Below are 23,862 nucleotides of genomic sequence, written 5' to 3'. Positions count from 1 at the left end.
TTTTCCCTCACAAAAAAGACGGAGATTTATTCTAAGAAGTAAAAGCAAATTCAAAAGCCTATGTTGAAATGATTAATGAGTGCTACCAACATTTTCTTTTACTTTTTCTTTTTTCTTTTTTTTTGGGGGGGGATGGAGTCTCGCTCTGTCACCAGGCTGGATTGCAGTGGCGTGATCTTGGCTCACTGCAACCTCCACCTCTTGGCTTCAAGCGATTCTCCCACCTCAGCCTCCCGAGTACTGGGACTATGGGCGCACACTACCATGCCCAGCTAATTTTTGTACTTTTAGTAGAGACGGGGTTTCACCACACTGGCCAGGATGGTCTTGATCTCCTGACCTTCTGATCCTCCCACCTCAGCCTCCCAAAGTGCTGGGATTACAGGCGTGAGCCATCGTACCTGGCCCCAACATTTTCTTATAAACAATTGCTGTTGATACTTCTTGCCATGTTCCAGGATATATGTTCCCTACAGAGATCAACCTGGCCTCCTCTAGTTTACAGTTCCAGAAGTATTACACAGTTACTTAAGCTAAGTGTAGTGCTTTGATCAATCACATTTCTAGAATATACCATCTTTCCCTTTTCCTTGAAAAATAATGTGCTCTTTTTTTGAAGAAATAATGAAGCGAGTACTATTTAAAAACCAGAAACTTAAGGTTATAGTCTTCTCTGAATCTCTGCCCAGCAAGCCAGGTATGGCAGTGTGGGATCTGGGCTCCAGGCAAACACCAATGGGCTCACGTGTTCTCATCTATACAATATGTAGAAAACACATTAGAGACTCATTCTTTTCTTTGCTCTTGGAAGAAAGGAAACTCTATGTATCTTTCGAAGGACACCTTGGAAAGCTTTTCTCTGTGAATTAGTGATGAAATAATCCTATGCCCAACAAATCAGAAAACTGGTCATCTTTATTAGTAAACCAATGTAATTATCAAAAGTTAGATAAATACCAAAGACAGATTTGAAATTACTAATTTAGATTCAAATACTAAAATATGCCTTAAGATTCATTTTTATGTTTAATGCCTGTTATACAGAAACTTTCATAGAGCACAAATACAGTTAAATATATCTAAGACAACAAGGGAAGGGACATTGGCTAAATCACTGAATTGTATACTCAATGGGTAGAGATCTATCCCGAATATCTGTCTCACTGTGAGAAAAGTGAGAAAAGCACAATTTTAGATTGGGCTTAGATATAATAAGGCAAAATCTTGCTTATAAATAAGGCATGCTTTTATTGAGCAGGCTTTGTATTAACACAAAATCAGATTCTGGACTACTAGAAAACTCTATCCCTCCAAAATGTACATAATTTACAATTTTCAGTCTCATATAAATGTAATTAGAACAACCTCATATCCTCAAGCAGAAGGATAAAGTCTTACTGCACATTTGTGCTAATTTGACTGTATGTAATATATATAATACTGTAAAGATAGCTTCATACTTACTGGCTTGTGCTATGAAAATTAAAATATAGTTGTTTTTATGCCATGCTGCCTGTATTTTTTCCCTGCCCTTCTCCCTGTGCAAAGTTCCCTCTACAGAAATTTATCCAACGGATTGAGTTTAAGAAAGGCATAACCCACGTTTGCCTTCTAATAAACCCTAAGGCATCTATTCTTTCTTTTCAGAGTATTAAAAAACATTGCTCCTTCTTTGTAATCTTCTGCAGGACTCAAACGGCACTAGAACCTACCAGAAAACTAAGAAGAAGCAAGGGAACCAGAGCCAGAATAAAGTCTATTATTTGCTACCTGTTTTCTCATTCATTTTTGAAGTTTGTTTCTAGGAAATAATATTTCTTGTAAAGTAAGCTCAATTTTTTTCAGCCACTTCAGAAGTTCATTTTAAAGAACTCTGCCTTATTTTTGTCTGAAGCAGTTTTCAATATTGGTAAAGAATTTTCAAGTTTCTCTTTTCAATGATCTTTATTAGACCTTACAGATAAAGAAGATACACAGTAATTCATGTTAAAAGAGACACAGGGAAATTTACATTTGATTCAGCTACTCATAACAAACTTGGTAACCAAAATAAATCAGACTCTCAGAGCCAGTGGATACAAATTCAAGACTGTTTAATAAATAAATCTATTTGATAATAGTTTGCCAACATATTAATTAGTAATATTAGAAGCTAAATAGATAAAACACAAGAAAATAAAGCAAATGTAAATGGCAAAATAATTTTTAGGAATAGTAAAAAAGACTACATTACTAATGGGAAATGCCTACAAATAACATATTTTACCTGGCATCATCTTGTGAGAATCTCCTTTGCAAATCCTCTTTATTCCACTGTTCTTTTTCTTTCCCTTGCTCGTGTATATCTTGTGTTTTTTCCTCGTCTCCTGATTCTCTGTTTTTCTCCTTATTACATGTTTTGGCAATCTCTTTCCCTTTCTCATTCTCATTAATTCTTTCTTCCTTTACCTCTTCCTTCTCATGAACTATCTCTTCATGCTTATCCCCTTCTTTCCCTCCCTCTTCTATTCCCTTTGGTCTTTTGAAAGCAACAGAAATTGAAGGCATGCAAATAAACACAAAAAAAGAAAGAAAGTCAAGAAAAAACACTTATGAAATTCAACAGAAAGTTAATAAAAACTATCAAAACATAATTAAAAACTGTATCTTTTAAATGTTGAAAACTTACTTCAGTGTATACTAGAGAAGCACTGTATAAATAGCACTTAATTGTAATAGTTTTTAAATCATATTTTCCTTTTACAAAATTACATGAAAAAAGGTAAAAGCTGTGATCTCCCTACTATAACATTTTTAATCCAATAAGAGTAAAACAAAATTTAGCTTAGGCGTCTATAAAATCTATAGGACAAGTAAGAAATGCAAATTACACTAACATATACTACATGTATAAATTTTCTTGAGAAGATGAGGACTTTTTCTATAAGAGGATAGGAAAGCATCCTACTGAAAAAGTAATATTCTTATGTTTTCTAATAACAAAATATATTATTTTTCATATTCCTTGGAACATGAAAAAATTCAAGTCTCAGCCATCACTTTTATTTCAATAAAGATATAACAAAAGGTCTTAATTTTTAAATTACAAACATGAAAAAAGGTATCATTTCCAGTGATCTAGTAAGCAAAATTATCCAGTTTCATAACATTTTCTTCTGTGCAAGAAGTCTGAAATGTGGATTAAAATATATTAAAAAGTAGTATGTACTGAAGTTAAGCTCCCCTTGCTTTAAAATATATATTGACCTGTTAGAAATAAATAATTTTATGTTCATCCAAGAAACATAAAGACCTTCTAAAACATATTTAGAGAAGTTTGTTGTTGAAATCCCCTTACTCACCTGATTTTCTTGTTTCCTCTTGGGCATTCTGATTGGACAGACATGTAGCTTGTGCTGCTGAAACGAGAAGCACTACTAGTCCTCGAAACCGCAGATATATCACTTACATCACTGTCCGAAGATTTAGTAGAAACATTATCTGCCCCTCTATGAGGATCCCATCCTGATCGATACTGTTAACACAGATTGACAAATACGCAGAAGTTGTCAGTATTACCACACAAAGCAATTATTAGCTTTCTCCTATTTCAGCACTTTAATTGTCCACAGAGGAAACTGCAAAATCCCACTCAGTTGCATATAAAACAAAAGTGAATGGCAATTATCCTAAAAGAAAAATTCAATTTATATGAAACCTTTGTTTTTAGCAAAGTAATTAGAATGTTTTTACCACACCCCAGTGAAGGCCATTAAAATAGTTTCAAAACAGCACTGGCCTCAGGAAAGAACATTTAGGTAAGATCTGGGAAATAAACATTTGGCTTAATATGAGGAAGTAGAATTTTTTTTATTTTTTAATAAATTCTAGTAGCCATCAATTAATCCATTATGCTTCACTGAAAACCTAGAGATAATATAAAATCTAATTATTAAACCATTAACTCTTTTTAGAAAAGCCAAGAGAAAAGAGAAAGTTTAATTTCAGAGTGGTTGCTGGATTTTGATGAATCCTAGAAATACTAGAAAAAGTCATTATTATTTACAATAGTCCAAACTTCCTGGAATTGAAATAGTCAGATAGTTAACTGGCACAGCCAGGGTTGCAGGGTATTCTTGGGTGTTCAAATATTCTGGTAAATTAAAAACCATCGTAAATGCTTTCGGTTAATGAACTATTCTCATAAAATACATTTAATGTAAAAACTAATGGACAGAATTTAACTTTATTTTGACAACAAAAAATCATTTGCTAAGAGTCCTCTTGTTGAGATGTAAAAAGGATAGACTTTGGAGTCTGGAAACCTCAGGTAAGAAAAGCTCTCACTAGTTGAGTAAATTTGAGCAGATCATTTAATCTGTAAAAGGCTTCTTATAAAAAATGGATAATAATATCTTTTTTTGCAAGGCCTAGAACTAAGACCTATGTGGTATCTGGCATAATGTAAGTAAATGTAGCCTGTATTATTACTGTATTATTACAACTTGGTGATACAACAGTATTCTTACTATAAACATCAAATATGACTATTATTGGGTTAAGAGATTATCTGCTACTTGATTTTTATTTGTTTAGATGCACTTCAAACTTAATGCTGAAACATTCTTATCTAGTTAATTTTGTAAAGGAGAATTTTCTAATCACAGATACTAACAAATTTCATAAAGCCTTAGAAAGATGATTATTTTATATCAACCACTTGCTATGTCTTAAAGAATAATTACCTAATAAACAATCCCCCACAAATGACAGTTCATTACAAGTATTAGATAGATATAAAAATTTTGGCCAAGATAAATTGAGTGGCAACAGAGCATAAACAGTAGATCCAATATAAGTGATCTATTGATGGTTTTTTTCCAAAACCTCTCAGTATCTAGCTATCCATTTTTAATAACTGACTCTTCTTCAAACGTAAAGAAATTATTTCTAAGGCTCCATAAAATTTTAGTCAAATCCATTAACCTAGCAACATATATTCAAATTAGGTGAGAATTAGCCTTTCTTAGTCCACTTCAACTTTCTATCTTGTTAAACTCTCAATTATCAAAAAGCATACAATTAAATTCTTCTAAAAATTGCTGCCTTTTCCCAGGAAGTATCTATTTAAATAGAGTCATAGGGTTTAATTTTAAAAGAAACATTATTAATGTACAGTAGACTTATTCAAAGACAATTTAGATCATAATATTATTTTTCAAATAAAGTCATTTTAAAATACCAAACATTTTGCCTTAAATGACAATGTTGAAAGCCATTGCCTAGAATAGCATTTAAATGAATGGTGTCAACATTATCCATGTTATATCTGTCTATATAATATATAAAATATGTACACTATATAATAATATATTGTATACTATATAATACAATAAATGATATATCTATATATATTTTCACAAAATTTATTGAAAGTAAATGTGATCTCAAGGTAAGGTATATATGGAAGGCTTTCATTTTACTTATATGTTTTTTGGGCATTTATTCATACAAAAATCAAAGTTTTAAGAAATTTTTCAAAGCTATAAAATTGTTCAATAGATACTATACTGCATATGGGGGACTTTTCTCTGATTCTTAAATTTATAATAAAACAGAAAAGTAGCTGCTATTCTTTCTTTTAAAGTAATTTATTATTGAATATGAAAGCAGTTTTGGTAATATATTTCTTATTTGTTTTTGCTCATGGCATTATTATATCATCTAAATTCAAATGAAAAACTAAGTTTTAACTCTAGCAGTAGTAAGGGCAATAATGTAATCATTAAGAGCCAATGCTCTGGAATGGGAATGAATCATTTGAATTCTGGCTACATAGATTATTAGGTTTGTGATCTTGGATCAATTGCTTCTATGAGTCTCAGTTTTTCATCTGTTAAAATATGGATAATAATTGTGCCTATCTCCAAGGCTTGCTGCAAGGATTAAGCAAGATAATGCGTGTAAAGCACTTAGCACAATATCTGACACATAACAAGTGCTAACAAATGATGACAATGATGATGATGATGATGATGATGATGATTAAATAGTAGCCAAAGACTGGCTTATGTAAATTTCAGGAATATCTTTAGCTAAAGAATATTAGGTGGAAATAATAAATATATTAAGACTATTCTAAGCTACAAAAACATAATTATTTTTACATCTATCCAAGAGATCTGCTTCAGAAAATATGTTTATAAAACAAAATTAAAATATTAAACCCAACTTTACCACTGACTCCTAGTATGTCCTCAGGCTTCATCTTCCCCATTTGGCCAGGTTCATCCATATCCCACCACCTAATAGGGAAATACTGATTCCCAACTGCAGGATGAATAATATCTTTATCTCAGCGGGAAATACATGACACTTCTTGGCTGACATAGAACATGCCTCATTTTTAATATTTGTCTTAGAACCTTATCCTGACAGCCAAAGCCAGCTGGTACTCGTGTATCCCATGCTTTCCTGATTGGTTTTTGTCCAATTTGCTTTTCTTTCATATCTGAAACCTAACTGCTTACTTGGCTTTTCAATTTCAGTAGTTAGGATTCTGATTTTGTCTACTCTAGCCTTTGTCTTTTTAGGTCTATCATGATGTCTAGTCTTGTTGCTATGATTCACAGGTGCATACAGGCTTTAATTTGTTTAGTTTTTAAAAGGCAGGTTAGCATGGTGTGCACTGTGCATATCTTTATCCGAGACTTCTCAGATCATCCAATTTGCTGAGCTAAAATTTTAGATATGCAAAATTTAAGGAAAGATTCCCCATACTGTAGTTTTATGCCTTTTTTCACAGCATTATAATAGTGTAAAGGTTTTATGCCTTTTATTCACACGCAGCCCTATGACAAGAGATAGTGTGTGTGTAATTCATCACACATGACCTCTTGTCATAGGGCTGTGTGTGTGTGTGTATATATAATATATATATGTGCATGTGTACGTAAATGTGTTCATGTTTAATTTTCAAACCCCCATTAGACTACAAACTCCTGAAGGCCAGCACAGTATCTTCCTCATCTTTGTGTGTCTCTTAGCACCTAAGAGTCAAAGATTTAACTTAATTTAAACTCTGAGGTTTAGCCTTCTTACTAGGAAGATAAGAATACACTCCATTTTAAGAATTTTTGAGAAAAACATATTCAAAATAATATATTCAAAACACATAATAGTATGCTTAGCAAATAGCAAAGGCTTATTTCCAATGCCTAAAGCAGAAGGTCATTAAATAGAAGGACACTGAATGGAATAGTTATAAAGAAAGAATAGAAATTAGCTAAAGGCTCTAGTTTAATGATGATTCCGCTATCTACTCAAGGCTTGCAACAAATGTATTTCTCTGTTGACTTCTAAGCCACTGAGCATGTTTACCACTGGGATTAGCTCAGGTTTCTATTACAAATAGACATATGCTTTTAAAAATGAGAAATCTGGACAGTGAGAAAGAATATGAAAAATATTTTTTATAAATGAAATTTCAGAAGAATACATTTTGAACATATTTAGAATATAACATATTCACATATACAACTCAACCCTCACCCCCAGAAACCTAATTACTAAATGACTAAATATTAGAGTCAACACTTAAAATGGATAAATGTAGTTTTACTTTTCCTAAAATATGATAAACAAAAGTTATATACTTCAACAATGAGAGATAAGCTAAACTGTTATTATACCAGGGTAATGAGCTATGAATGTGAGTAAGTAAATTTATTTATTAGGAAATGGTTGGCGTTGCCTTGGCACTATACAATACATAATGTTTTAAATAATTAGCATGTATTAGAATATAGCTGATAGATGAACAATGAATGGCCTGTTAACCATTCTCTTTAATGGAACAAAAAGAAGGATAATATGATCTTAGCTGAAAACTGTGCTCTGATTAAAGCTCATTAAAATCTTGGAAGAGAGTAAAGAAGTTTTTCCGGACAACATTTTAATGTTTTGTACATTACTATTAAGAAGATCATGAACTAGAAAAATTTACAGGAAATGATTATTCTTCAGGATGTTCCAGACTCTAAAGAGTTCCTAAGTTCCTGGAAAAGTTAATGTTCTTCCTATATATCTAACATTAGTGGAAAGTAACAGTGTATCTGCAGAGCTCTATTGAAAAGAAGGCTATTATTAAAGTGTTAGAATGATACATTAGAATGATATACTTAAAAAAAAAATGACAATTTCTAAAATGTTTCATTTTCTCCAGTACTCACTTGAAGTTCTTAGGTTAGGCCATTTCCAACTCTGATTTTGCTAAAGCACCTCAAGAACTCTGGTTGTTTGATCTTCAGACAAAAGATGGGGGCAGGATTATGAATTTCCTTAAATATCACTTGTCTTCAATAAATCTCACCAGATAACCATTTATTGTATAAAACAATAATCAAAAAATTAATTATTGCAAAATACTGGAAAATATAGAAGCCCAATTTTGAAGAAAAACAAGTCTCTTGCTATCGAGAAGTACGTGGATACCTGAATACCATATTCAAGAAGGAAATACTGAGTTAATCAAAAGACAGGAGCGGGGAAAGAAAACTAAGGCAAACATAATCTTTGGAAGATAAAAGTTAGGCTGAAGTTCTGGGCAGGGCTCTTGGTATCAATCTAGGGGAGGTAGAGGAAAGAAGAGGGCAGAGGGAATTCTGGCACTGCAGTCATTAAATAACCAGTGCATTTTCGTCATCCTGTTTTTATTTCATATCATAATCGAAAGAAAATAGTTGTTGCTCTTTGATAGTAACACAATTGCAGGTACTTTTTCTTTGAGGAGTTACTTCCAGATGATGTTTTTCTCTGTTCTACCCAAGGCTCTTATCAGTGCCAGATCTGAATGCTGAATTGTATAAAAAATAAATAAAAATAAGTTCTATAAAAATTAAAAAATGTACTTGTCAGAGATAATTTTGTTTAGCTATGACTTCCAAAGAGGGTATTGTGTGATAATGGTCTAAAATTGGGAGGAGAGGGCAGTGAGAAAAGGCCAAAGACATTTGAGGACTTATTTAAGATTTAGTCTTGTAAACAATATTCTGCAAATGAAACCCCAGCTTGAAAGATTTCTGATAGCTGCAGAGCTCAAAAGGAAGGAGTCTGCAGTAAAGCTGAACCTAATGAAGATCATGCCTCAGTCTGGAAAGGAGTCTAGGATATAAAATTTTCACTGGAGCACTGAATTTTCTCCCTTGTTGGTCTTCAGGCCTGATGGCCTCTTTGGTTTGGTATAGTAATTAAACTAGCTACAATTATTATTTGTATACCCTGTGAAATGTACTGTTGTAAATAATATATGTGGATTATTTTATTTAATTCTCCCAAACCTTATGAGGTGGACTTTGTGACAGCTGGAGTCAGAAGGAAGTACAGTTAGGTAGGATGAGCCATACTCAACACCCACTCCATTAAATAGGTCTAGTTATCTTCTAAGGCACAGTTTAAGATGTCACCTCCTCTGTGAAGTCTTCTTTAACTCCTTCAAAGAGAAGCACTGCTTCGAATGTTCCTCAACTACTTTACTCATGCCTTTATTATAGTTTTATCATGTGGTATTATGTGTACTTCTCCCTTGTCCATCCATCCATCCATGTATCAATCATCTATCTAGCTATTTATCTATCTATTTGTAATGTACCCACCCCACTAGATTATAAACTCCCAGAGGATAATGACTTTTGTTGATTTTAGTAATCTTATTATCTATATCTGGGCCTAGCATTTAGAAGGAACTCAATGAATGTTTAATGATCAAAATGAATGGAATGATTTAGCTTTATCTGGGCTATATACTGAAGTATTATTCCATTATGAAGTATCAAATCAGTGTACAAGGTACTGCACTGATAGCTGTATAGAGTTTAGTCACCTAATTATTTCATTCTCTGTGGTGGGTATAGGCAGTGCTGTTACAGTAAATGTTTAACAACTAGCTTTCCGGGGGAAAAAAAATTCCAATTTATGGAGTTTTCTGATTTCCGTGATATAAATACTCCCATTATGGCTGATTTCAAGTTACCAAGTGGTCACTGAACAGACAGTTGGGCACACCACTGGTTGTGGGGTTTAGGAATACAGGCTTTGTTCATAGGGCTCACTAAGACTCCTTAGGAGAGAATGAGTAAGGGACAGTAAATATTTACTATGTATCAAGACCTGTGATCTCATTTAAAGCTCACCTTGGACCTGTGAAGAAGGTATTTTCTCCATTCTATAGATCTAGAAACAGACTCATTCAGGGAAGTCTTTGAAACATGACATAGCAAGAACAGCTTAAAGTAAAAAACTGCAGTCAAAGAAGGGGTAGCCATTAGCATGTATGCCAAGACTTACTAATGAACCAGCTGTCACTTGATATGAAGGAAATTTATGAGGTGAATAATTTTTCCTGGAGAATTTACAGAGGAAGAATTATTGCCAGTAGTCAATTATGACTTTCCCTAAGGCTTGGCTTTGTGGGAACTCAATGTCTATTAGTAATCAGCTTCTCCTTGAGAAACAATCTTAATTTACTTCTATCGATTTCTCAGTTTTCAGAGATAGAAGTGCCAGCGCTGCAATGAAACTCCAGATTTAGAGATCTCAGGTAGCTGCAAAGCTTATGCTTTTGCACTTAACAAATGAATTTACCATGTTCTTCAAGAGAATCAACAACTCTTAAGCCATTCTATCATGTACTAAAACTGTTCTCAAAAAAAAAAAAAAAAACCCACCAGAACAAAATTCCCCAATAACATCCTAATTTACCAGTCAGTGGTATCTTTTTAGGTTTTTTCTTTCCCCTCTCTTCTTGAAAATTTCCCATAATGACTTCTTAGATAATGCCACTCAGGGTTTCTACTCTATGTCCCTGAGTATTACTTTTTAATCTCCTTTCCCAGCTTTGTTTTCCCTAACCTGATTTTAAATTATATTTTCTCAAAGTTCCCATCTTTAGCCTTCTTTTAACTATAATATATTACCCCAGGATGATATAATCCATTATCTACCCATTTTAATTACCAAGTAATGACTAATAAAATCCTTATTCTCACCTCTCCCAAGCTTCAGATCTGTATTTCCAGATTCTGACAGGACATCTCCTGTACTTCCTTTTGTTGGCACATCAAATTCAATATAGCTCAAACCAAATTTATTCTTTCACCCTAAACCAGCTCTCCTTGTACCTCCTATGTTCCCCGCACTGTAGGTTCAATATCCAACTAAAACCTAGATAAGTTGTGGATTACCTTTGACTCCTCCTTCCCCATTATCCTCCATTCTAATCAGTCAAGAAATATTACTCAGTCATTTAATGGAAACAAATATTATCTAAATATTTAGCTATCGGGGGTTATGAATGGGTCCTTGGTCTTTCCTCTTGGTAACTAAAGTATTTAATACCTATTTATTTGTAGCAGTTGCTGCTGAATGCCTACTCAATATTCCCTCTCCCACTTTGGTCTTTATTAAAAGAATCCACACTGATTTTAATAACAACAAAACAAAACAACTTCATTTTCTACCTTGTATGTAAGGTGATCATTTGATGTGAGTGTGACCTCTGAAATATAAGCAGGAATCTAGGGGTGGGGTTTAGGGAGAGCTACTATGTATCTGATTACAGTAAGCTAACAGCTGGTATGACCATAGGTCTTTCCCTTTTCTTTTTTCTTTCTTATTGGAGTTCAAACCCAAGCCTACAGCTACAGCAGGCATTCTGTGATGATGGGGATAAATGTCTTACTCTAAGAAAGGAGAATAGGAAGACAGAGTGCTTGGGTCTTAAGTAACAGTACTAGCCCTGGGCTGTTCGGATTTCTTGTTGTGTGAAGTAAAATTCCTTGTGTATTCAGATAATTTTGTCAGGTGTTTTGTTATAAACAGATGAGTGCAAACATGACTGATACACTTTTCTGAATGCAAATTCTTCCTGGTCTGTGTCAGAAAAAAATTTCTGTCCTCATAATATAAACATATTCCCTAAGCAACAATATTGATGAAAATCATAATAGTCATCTAATTTTGATAAGAGGCAGTATACTGTAATGACCAAGGTATTAAGAGCTGAAAGATATGGGTGTGTAACTGCTCTTCCACTTACTAGGAGCTACATAATCTTAGGCAAGTCTCTTAACTTCTTTAAGTCTGCTTCTAGATTCACATTGTGGAGACAATACCTTCTTAATAGAACCAATATGAGTTTTAAATGAGATCACAGGTCTTGACACATAGTAAGTATTTACCATGATAATTAATTAGGCATAGTCCATGATGAAATAAAAGAAACTGTAGGCCTGGCGCGGTGGCTCACGCTTGTAATCCCAGCACTTTGGGAGGCCGAGGCGGGTGGATCACGAGGTCAGGAGATCGAGACCACAGTGAAACCCCGTCTCTACTAAAAATACAAAAAATTAGCCGGGCGTGGTGGCGGGCGCCTGTAGTCCCAGCTACTTGGAGAGGCTGAGGCAGGAGAATGGCGTGAACCCGGGAGGCGGAGCTTGCAGTGAGCGGAGATCGCGCCACTGCACTCCAGCCTGGGCGACAGAGCGAGATTCCGTCTCAAAAAAAAAAAAAAAAGAAACTGTAGATTATGATACTGAATATTCACCATCATTAATCCATAAGCTCAAAAATTTTACCTTGACTTGAAAAAAAACATGAAAATGGCTATGAATACTTTATAAATAAGTTCCTAATTGCATATCTCACAAAAAACAAAAAGCAAAAAGGCATTGTCCTTTGACGCTAGATTGGTTTATTTACTTAGAGTAGGATAATACCAAACCTACCTTGGAAATTCAGGTTTATTCATTCTTCAAACTGTTCTACTTCAGTTAGTTGTTTTTTATTTTTTATTTTTTTTTATTTTTTTTGAGACAGAGTCTTGCTCAGTCTCCCAGGCTGGAGTGCAGTGGCGTGATCTCGATTCACTGCAACCTCCGCCTCCCAGGTTCAAGCGATTCTCCTACCTCAGCCTCCCAAGTAGCTGGGATTACAGGTGACTGCTACCACACCCGGCTAATTTTTGTATTTTTAGTAGAGATGGGATTTCACCATGTTGACCAGGGTGGTCTTGAACTCCTGACGTCAAGTGATCCACCCGCCTTGGCCTCCCAAAGTGCTGGGATTACAGGCATGAGCCACTACGCCTGGTCACAGTTAGTTTTTATAATTATGTTTATACTTGATACTAAGGAAAGTTAAACTGAGGACAGTAACAATCTATCACCATAACACATTATTAATAATAATTAAAATTTAAATACTTTTTATAGTTTACAAACAACTTTCAAATATCTTATATATAGTTTTCTTTTTCACATCTGATAAAACAGCTTTTTAACCTTTTACAGATAATATATAACATTAACACTTAGCTGTGTATTGATATAGATGTAACCACATAAAATAAATATTTTTTCAATAGCTTTAGTCTTAGATTTATTTGTGAACCCTTTATTATTCAGTAATAGCTCAAACTCACATCATCTGAAATATCTGCCTCAGTCAAGAAGTGTTTCAAAGTCTGTTTTTCTCAGACCCTTACATATATTAATAATAATATTCTGATACATACATACAATTTCATGTCTATCCAAGCCCCAGAGGGTAGAACAAAATGCCTGCTGCTAATCTAAACCAATGCACCCAGTTTAAAGCCCTTATGTTTTTGTTATGACTAAATGCTTCTCCAAGCTCTCAGATCAGAAACCCATAAGATCTAGCTAGAATTAAGAAAAGTCATAAAGAAACCGTCACTAGCCATAAGAATTCCTGGCACATGGCCCTTTGTGACCATCTTTAAACATTATATGGATTATATGATTTTTATGAATGTTTAAAAAAAAGAATATTTATCTAATTGACTGGGATATAGGGTATAGAAATTACAGATATCATGTGGCAAGCTAGCATCCCAAAAGTTGCAACAGAAGTAAGACATGAGAACACAGCAGCAGGACCAATGCCCTGGGAATCTGAAGCAGGCAGAAACACAACAAAAATATATGAGCTGGAGATAGGAAATAAGGTTCCCTTTCAATTATTAGTACTTTAGAAGGTAATTGCGTAACTCAAAGTACTTGTGCTGAAAAGAGTCAAGGCTAAACAATAGCCTGAATAACTACGTAATGTTAAAACACCTGAAGGGGCCTGAGAATTGCTCTGATCTATCAAATTCGGGTGTAAGGCAAATATAATTATATTCTGTTGGAAGTCTGAAGAGGCCCACTACTCTTGTTCCCTGTGTGAGAAGACAGAGAAGCATCAACTGGGCTTACAGAAAGACCATTTGGGATGGAGCCAACAGTCAAAGCAGGGACAAAGACTAACAATTACCTCTTGCTTGGACTACTACAATAGCCTCCTAATGGGACTCTTTGTCTGTAATGTTCTTTTCAAATGCATCTTAAGTATATCATTAGAGTTACCTTCTAAAAGCACAAATTTGTTCATATCAGCAACTTCCTCAAAAATCTTCCAAACCCATCATTCTGTATGGGTTGTATAAAATATAGAAAAATAATATAGAACATAAGTAATACAGATATTAAAATATTAAAAGAATATCACTATATAGATGTTAACATATAAGATATAGACATTAAAATAATATACATATTTAAAATAATATAAAAATATAAACATAAAATTTAAAATGTAGAACATCCTATATTTCTGAGAGATTCAAAGTTCTCCACAATCTTGTCCCAGCCAACTTTTCCATTCTTTTCTCCTAACACATATCCCGATTTGTTGTATATTTCCACACTAAAGAACTATTAGCTGTTTCTTAAACATGGCTTGTGCTCATGTAACACCATAACTTTGTTTAAGCTCTCTCTTCAGCCTGACAAGTCCTTCACTTCATGTGTTCTATTCTATTCTATTACCAGATTTCTCCCAGACAAATGAATATTTCTTTTGCTATTCTTCTTTTGTATGCGTATTTTTAAAAATTATATCACTCAACACAGCCTATTTTGTACCATCATTACTTACGTACATGCGTTTCTCTAATTTGATAGTGAACTCTTGGACTGAAAGGATATGCTAGCCTGCCTTCCTCCATTCTTTCCATCTCTCCTTCCTTTAATTCTCTTTCTCCTTTTCTTTTTTCCCCTCTCTTCATCCCCTTGCCCTTCCTTCGTTTATTCCTTCTTTATTCACTATTTCCTTCATTTTATTGTTATTCATATGGTTATTTCTCTGGCATTTTCTTTCTTTAATGTTGCAGAACCAGAATCCAGAATTACAGCTAATGAGCTTTAGCAATACCCCAGGTATGAAGTGCTGACTTGCAGGTAAGAGAGAGAGAATGAATGACCACTGAATGACCACTGAAATTGAAAAAAAAAATATTCAAATGTCTTTAAAAACAGACAGGGAAAGAAGACTCATATAACCACTTTTTTGTTTGCTTGTTTGCTTTTTGTTTTTTGTTCAAGAGAACAGCCCAGGAAAGTTACCTGGTGCTGAACTACACATTTGGTTATTTACTCATCACTGAATCATTCACAAATTCACCATATTTTAAAGCTAAAAGATACCTCAGAATGTAATCTAGCTTTCTCATTTTATAGATGAGAAAACTGAGAAATAGAGAAGTGATTAAGATTACACAACTTATTATAAGGTCTATTTCTTTTCATTAAACTTTTTTTTCACTTTTATTGTCAAATTTATTTTTACTTTTAATTAAAAGTGATAATTTGGATTCATTTTAATGCGACACTGGGCAAGCAAGTTTAGAACTGATTTCTTTTGAAAATATTCATATTGTTTTCAACTTCAGGGATATGCTTAAAATAAAGATTTTCAGCCTTTTTTGAAATTTTGAAAAATCTATCTAAAATGACCTAAATAATCAGAATACAAAACAGCATTAAAATAACACTACTTGTAAGTATAATTGGATGGATTTTAACAAAGTAAAACTTTGACAATAATATCATATAAACTAACTTGAATAAAAACATGTTTTATGTTCCATTGAATAAAAGCATGTTTTATGTTCTATTGAAATAAGCCCTTTAAACTCATTTAAAATTTAGGTGATTTTATTTTTTGGCAGAAAATCAAAAAGGGCTTAAGAAGTAACATGTTCTTATGTGACTGGACCCTGGAGACTGTTGGCCTTGTTTGTAAGCATTCTGAGTCATAAAAATGACCTGAAAATGGCCAATCATAAAATCACAGCCATTGCTTTGTTACTCAGGAAGTTATATTGAGGTAGTAAGTTTTGATTCACCCATCAGAATGAAGTTCAACTGTAACTTAGTTTTTATTACTCCTACCTCCCATGTTATAATAAATACTAAAAAATAACCACGATTAATGGACACTCCCATGTGCTAGGCCTAGTGCTATAGAGATGTTTCCATTCTCTGAAGTTATCACCAAAGTCCCTTCCTTCATATGAAATATATTCCAAGGTTAGCTATATTATTTCCAGACTGGAGTATTATTTTACCATCTTCAAAATTGATGCAATAGAAGTAATCAAATTTCCAAATGTTTAATAAAACATTATATTTATTTTGCTAATAAATGGTATCTGTAATCCTTCCAACTAAAGAAAAATTAACAACTGAATTTTGTGCTGATGAACAAAGCCATTACATAACAAAATTGCAGATATATTTGTATTACAATTAACTGAACTAAACTGAAGTTATAGATGTGGATGTTTCCATGTTACCCTGGATGACTGACTTTATTGACTAAAGGTTTTTGCACAAGTGTCAATTCAAACTTAATTATCAATTACTTCATGTAAAATATGCAAAACATTACACATATAAATTTATTCTCTAAGTCATAGTTATTATGGCACAAATTCATTAAAAATTATACAGATTCAGGCATTTGTAAGAACATGTCTAGTAGAGAGCCTTACACTGATCAGAGAGTACTCAATCAATGAATGAAACATTAGAATTGAAAGAAATAAAATATAGAAAATATATTTCAAATCTAATTTTAAGACTAGGCTTTGAGATTAAATAATTTACTTAATTAATGATGGGACTGATTAAAATCCAAATGTTAATTCATAGTGGTCTTTTCAATGCTGCCTCCAAAGTACCACATATTTGTTTAACACTTTATAAGGTTCCTTCAATTTGTAGATAGAAAAAAGTTGAGTTGTGAGAACTATTGGGAAACTTATCCAAAGTCTTATTACATGAATGGCATAACCAAAGTTAGAAGCCCAATCTTCTCATTCTTTCTCAGTATTCTTTCCACTATGATTATCTGCAGATGGAAATCAATAATTGTATGCCCATTAGAAAACATGCTTTTGACTATTACGCAATAATCTTCCTATATCTTCTTCTAAAAATCAGATTTTATTCTTATATTGATACAAAATGCTTAAAATTCACCTTCTCTAGAATCTTTTTCAAACTATCCTATCCTACCATTTAAGTTTTCTCTCAGCATCCATGTCCATCTCCATTCACTAAAATTAATCCCATTGAGTGCTTATTGTGGCCAAGGCAAAGTACATGCTACTGAGAGACTACAAAGATGAATAATATAGTCACCGTTCTCAAGAAGCGTATAGTTTAATGTAAAGGACATAAATATTCCACATATAAAACAGAATATATGTATTTTATATGGTAATGCCATGGTTGGTTCAGAAGATATATATGTTTTCACCTATCTGTTCTTTTCCATATTCTTTTACTTCTTACATATATATATCATGCTTAATTCTTTCAGTTCTATAAAATTTGATTGGAAAGAATGTATGTGCTCTATTTGATCACATTTTCTTCCTTCTTTTCCCATATCCTCCCTGATTTTATAAAGCGAGACCTCTTTCCCTTCTGTGGTCTACTATAATTAATTCCCTGTAGAATATTCTAGCTGTTAACAAGCTAGCAACTCTGGAGCCTTGATGAAAGCAAAGATGAAGTCATATGTTTGTTATTATTATTTTTTATTTTGCTGAAGGTAAAAGGAAATGTTTCTCCTTTATATTCTTAGGTAATTACAGGAGGGTACTGCACTCTTGGCAATGGCAGCTATTCTCCAAGATTGACCCTCTTACCTGCAAGTAGCTGCGTGCAACTTATCTACAATTCTTTCTTTGTCAGTTTTTAGAAACTTTATTTACTAAAAAGGGAGAAGTTAAAATTTCTGCTATAATTCTACAGTGTGCTATAATATACAAGTTGCTGCTTTTGTCATCTCAAATGACTTTTTTTTAACATAATACTGCAACACTGGAAGACTTACTCATAATTAAAAAGTCTTTTTATATTTCCTGGCTTAAAATGTGAATATATGGTAAAAGGTAGCAATTTACAAATACATCTAAAGGAAAGGGACACATGCTTGAATATCAGCATAAAATTATGGCTACGTGAGTCATATTTAAATGTGGTTTTCATGGCTAAGACAGCTAATTTTTAAGATGCATTTGCAAACACAAAACCAAAATATTTTATCTCTTAGGATTTGAGAAGGCAGTTGTAAAAATAGGAAGAAATAGAGTAAAGTAATAAAATCAAAAAAGAAATAAAAAGTTCAAAGCAAAACAGCTACCGTTAGTTGCCTAAAAATCCCTATTCACATTATAATCAAATATGCTTTCATAATGCAATAAAGTTTTAATTTAAAAGATCATTAGCTACTTTGTAGAGATGTGTTATAGATTGAATTGTGTTCCTCCCAAATTCCTATGCTGAAGTCCTAGTCTTCAGTCCCTCAGAATGTGACTGTACTTGACGCTAGAGCTTTTCAAGAGGTAATTAAGGTAAAATGAGGTCACATAGGTAGTTCCTAATCCAATACGATTGGTGTCTTTATAAGAAGAGATTAGGACACAGACACACACAAAGTGAAGACACAACAAGAAGGCAGCCATCTGAAAGCCATGGAAAGGCCTCAGAAGGAGCCAGCCTAGCCAACACCTTAAAGTTCTAGCCTCCAAAACTGGGAAAATACATTTCTGTTCTTTAAGCCACCCCTTCTATGGTATTTTGTTATAGCAGCCCTAATAGAGGATGTTAAGGAAAAAGAAATCTAAACTAGAAACTTTTAAAATCGAAGATTAATCACAAATAAAAATATAAAATCGCCAAAATTTCATTAAAATCAGTTACCATGAAGTTTTTTTTTGTTTGTTTTTGTTTTTGTTTGTTTTTGAGACGGAGTCTTGCTCTTGTTGCCCAGGTTGGAGTGCAGCAATCTCTGCTCATTGCAACCTCCGCCTCCCGGGTTCAAGAGATTCTCCTGCCTCAGCCTTCTAACTAGCTGGGATTACAGGCACCAGCCACCACACCCAGGTAATTTTTGGTATTATTAGTAGAGACGGGGTTTCACCATGTTGGCCAGGCTGGTCTCAAACTCCTGACCTCAGGTGATCCACCTGCCTTGGCCTCCCGAAGTGTTGGGATTACAAGCGTGAGCCACCGTGCCCGGCTACCACCAAGTTTTTAACTGTAGATCTTTTATGTAACAGAAGAGACAAGAAATAAATGAGAATTTCTTCTAATGAGGCAAGGAATAAGTGAACAGTTGTTGCTTCTATCAGCTAAATCATAATTTATGCATCTGTGTTTACACATACATTTACTCATACCCTAAAGCTCTGAACTCAGAGAATTTCTCTGGTTCAGAGCTTTCTGGTATGAGTAAGTGTATGTGTAAACACAGATGTATAAATTATGTGTAAATACAATATAATTTTATATCTGCCTACAGGTATATCTATACCAATAGACAGATATTTAGATTAAAATTTAAATACAATCAGCTTGCTAGGGAATATAAACTATACGATAAGAATTTTGGGTAGACAAAAATTTGAATAGATTGGCAAAAAAGACAAATCATTTTTAGGCTTTTAAAAGTATCATTTTTTTTTAACTTTTCATCCTTTTCTCCCCACCTGTTTTTAAGATTACCTTAAAGATATACTTATTTATCTCTACTAGATTCCTGATGACAACAAATATACACCTGAACCCCCAAGGGCTTTGGTAAGTGGAAGTTACCTGTTGGAAACAGTGTTTCTTCCTTTTGTCCTTCTTTCCTATTATCATCATCACCACCACCACCACCACCACCACCACCACCACCACCACCACCACAACCATCATTATCGTATCACAGCTAACATTTACTGATTGCTATTACATATCAAGCTCTGCTCTAAGAGTTTAATCTTTATATGTAGACAATCTTGAAAAAAATCTGGCTGGGTGTGGTGGCCCATGCCTGTAATCCTAGCACTTTGGGAGGCTGAGACAGGCGGATCACTTGAGGTCAGGAGTTCAAAACCAGCCTGGCCAACGTGGTGAAACCCTGCCTTTACTAAAACTACAAAAAAATTAGCTGGGTGTGGTGGCGCGTGCCTGTAATCCCAGTTACTCGGGAGGCTGAGGTAGGAGAATCACTTGAACCCGGGAGGCAGAGGTTGCAGTGACCTGAGATCGCGCCACTGCTCTCCAGCCTGGGTGACAGAGCGAGACTCTGTCTCAAAAAAAAAAAAAAAAAAAGATCAAAGAAGACAATCCTCCGAGGTAGGTACTTTTTTTTTTTTTTTTTTTTTGAGACGGAGTCTCGCTCTGCCACCCAGGCTGGAGTGCAGTGGTTCGATCGCGGCTCACTGCAAGCTCCGCCTCCCCGGTTCACGCCATTCTCCTGCCTCAGCCTCTCTGAGTAGGTGGGACTACAGGCGCCCGCCACCACGCCCGGCTAATTTTTTGTATTTTTAGTAGAGACGGGGTTTCACCGTGGTCTCGATCTCCTGACCTCGTGATCTGCCCGCCTCGGCCTCCCAAAGTGCTGGGATTACAAGCGTGAGCCACCACGCCCGGCCAGTAGGTACTACTATTAACACACCATACAGAATAAGAAACTGAGGCACAAGGATGTTAAGTAACTTGCCCAAGGTCATACAGACAGTATAAGAGGCAGGGTTTTAATCTAGACAGTTTGGTTATGGAGTCTACACTTTTAATACTACTCTGTAGTCTTTATTTAACCTTAATCACTAAAAATATATTGAAGAGTGATTATCAAACTGTCCATATATCTCTATTACTGTAAACAAGACTTCAGAATTTCTGCTATAAATGTGTGGCTGCTATAGTAATTAATAATATTGTGTACCAATTGTAAGAAATTATACTTCCAATGGCCCCTTCTCTCTTGACATCACCCCTTCTTTTACTTATCTCATAAAGGAAGAAATTATACAAACATATACAGAAATTTTTAGTTACTTTTAAATGCTAGTTTGATGGATGTTTAATATCACACAAATAAGAAATCTATCCTTGCAAACATGAATTAAAAAAAAAACTATAGAAGGGGGAAAATGGACATAAATGATTTTAAAAATGTAATTTTATCCTTTTACATTTTGAACTATGACTCTTTTAATTCGGCTATATAACCATTTGGCGATTTTGTAGGTGGGACTGAAGCCTTTCCTTGATAAGATTACTATTAGCATCTCGTGCACTTCTACAGCTATATTATATAATGCTGCTCTTATTTGCTAGTTTAATAACCTGGATTTCAAAATCTAAGTTTATGTATCTTCATAAATATAATTGGTAAAGGAAGTACCTCAGGGTGATGTAAAAATAAAACATACACATCAGGTGACTAATTAAAATCCTGGAGGATGGCTGGCTTGGACAAGCAACTTAGACAGCTTAGAAGACTGTGGCCTGGTTTGGGAGGAAGCAATCAAAAGTTCAATACTTGGTCAAATGTATCCTCAGCTGGTGGAGAGGTGGGGAGTATAGTAAGTGACAGTATCATTGAGTACTCAGCATACTCTCATAGTTTCATAGGCTAGTCTGGCATTTAAGAATACTTCCAAGTAATGTAGGCTGTCCTTTTTTCTCTTATGCTCCCATATCAGCAGGTTCACTGATTTCCAGATATTTCTCTTGGGGTTCTGCCATAGGACCTGAAGTTATCTGCTTGCTGAGGCATGAAGAAATAAATAAAATAATAGGAAAATATGAAAAAGTAAAATAACAGTTTATAGAAGTGATGTGTTTCATTGAAGAAATCCAGGTACAGCCACTGGCATAGTCTCTGACATCTTCATCAGTACAAGATAAGATTACTTGACTTGGCTTGAGTTGAAAATCATGAGTAAGTGATCTTAATTCTAATTCAAAAATAGAAAACTATTCTGCTGGATATCTGGGTAGACTATGCCTAGCAGGCACTTTTTTGAAAATCTGAACCCAACTTCTGTTCATGAAACAGTAGATTGCTTATTCCAAGGAAGAATGCTTCATTCATTACTTTCTATTTAAAACATCTTATTGTACTCCCTGAGACTGTGTTCATGAGATTATGCCTATTAGAATCCTCTTGTTCTATTTATCAGAGGATTCCATCTTACACATGCACAATTATGTCTGTTTTACATGAATACTAGGTTCTCTTGGTAGCTTGAGAACTGATGCTGCAGCAGCTCTTCCTGTAGCAGGCACAAGGCCTGGCTCTATCTACCTCATCATGTTACTGGGCTGAGTTACATACTAACAGCAACTCTATTTTTCTCCCTAAGAAAAATACTTTTCCCCAAGTATTTTGTTTCTATCACTGCTGTAAAATTAAAACATAACTCTTATTTCTTCATGTCTACATTATATCTAAATTCATGTATTATCATGTTTCTTCTTGATAATATATATAAGGCTATCTAATCTACATTTTAAAATTTGCCTTTTATAAACTTGGTCTTAGTTGTCAGGTCCATTTATGTCATCACTATTAATGAGTATTTCTTTGAAAACACCCACACCCATATGCATGTCTATTAATTACTTCATCAAGGACCAGTCACCTTTAATGTCAACCATGATAGCATAATTTCTTAATTTCAGTAATTTGGTTTGTAATTTTTCATCACACATTATGTTCCAGTCTCTTTTAATTAAAAAAAATCTTCATATCCTCTTAAGATTCATAAATTCTTTTCCTCTAAATTTCATTTTTCCTTTTAGATTTGTGCTACTTGAATCTCCTTATTTGAGAGTAAAGGGAACAATCAAAGATATCTGAGCTACACTAAAATCAATAAAATCATTTTCCTTATCTTAGTCATTTCTTTTTGGTCTTGTCAGATTCATATCTGGTGTCTATGATTATATTTGCTGTTGTTACTGTAAAATAATAACTAATACTAGCTGCATTATTTATTGAGCATTTACTAGGTGCTAAACAATTTATATACATCATCTCATTTAATCCTCATCACTACCCTATAAAATAGATACCAAAGCCTTGTTTAATAGATAAAAAAAGCTGTGAGGTTAAACCTACCCCAAGCCACCCAGGTAGAGTCCACTTGACCCCAGGCTGTGCCCTTTCTAATACACTACTCACCCATTGCTGCCACATTCTGATGATATTTGAGACTTAAAGTATTCCTGACTTTCATTAAATTCTTAAAGAGCTCATATATGACCACTTTTAACAAGCCTCAACTTTTCTCCCCTCATTGCCTGTGCCTTGAAAGTCAATGTAAAATACTTAAGGTTAGCACTGAATGTGTCTTCTCAGTGTTGAGAAGAGCATAAGCGCTAATCAAATGAAACAAACAGTTTAGATAACAGTGGCATTTTAATTGACCAAACAGACTTTAACTACCTGAAATATTTTCTATTAATACTGCTTATAAATCCACCAATTTCAGTTTATGTTGTATTTATAAGGGCTTTTTTAAAAATGAAGCTCTGTGTTGTCATTCATATTTTAATGTAAACTAGTTTAATCAAATTGCTTTCCCCAATATATCTTTGAGATCTGTGAATGGGTGCCTAAAAGACTAGAAGCCTGGGAAAAAAGCGACAGGATATAGGTGAAAAGTGCCTAGGGTCAGGCATGCACAATAAA

General features: G+C 34.1%; 1 protein-coding gene across 48 annotated transcripts in view; it reads right to left on the bottom strand.

Annotated features, from left to right (window-relative positions):
• RIMS2 (regulating synaptic membrane exocytosis 2) overlaps positions 1-23,862 on the bottom strand; it is a 775,242-nt gene that overhangs the window by 166,043 nt on the left and 585,337 nt on the right. For 16 of the 48 annotated variants that reach the window (XM_055286971.2, XM_055286974.2, XM_055286975.2 and 13 more), the window contains one exon: positions 3,342-3,514. The exons of 22 other annotated variants lie outside the window; for them this stretch is intronic. In XM_055286971.2, coding sequence (XP_055142946.1) covers positions 3,342-3,514 — 173 coding nt within the window. Of the gene's footprint in view, positions 1-2,266; positions 2,519-3,341; positions 3,515-23,862 lie in introns of those variants that run through there. 10 more of the 48 variants (XM_063642906.1, XM_063642900.1, XM_063642901.1 and 7 more) reach the window with 2 other exon arrangements.

This window comes from Symphalangus syndactylus, chromosome 7 (assembly GCF_028878055.3).
Source record: "Symphalangus syndactylus isolate Jambi chromosome 7, NHGRI_mSymSyn1-v2.1_pri, whole genome shotgun sequence".
Taxonomy (NCBI): domain Eukaryota; kingdom Metazoa; phylum Chordata; class Mammalia; order Primates; family Hylobatidae; genus Symphalangus; species Symphalangus syndactylus.
The sequence above is the reverse complement of the archived record's forward strand: the minus strand, read 5'-3'. Positions and strand labels throughout refer to the sequence as shown.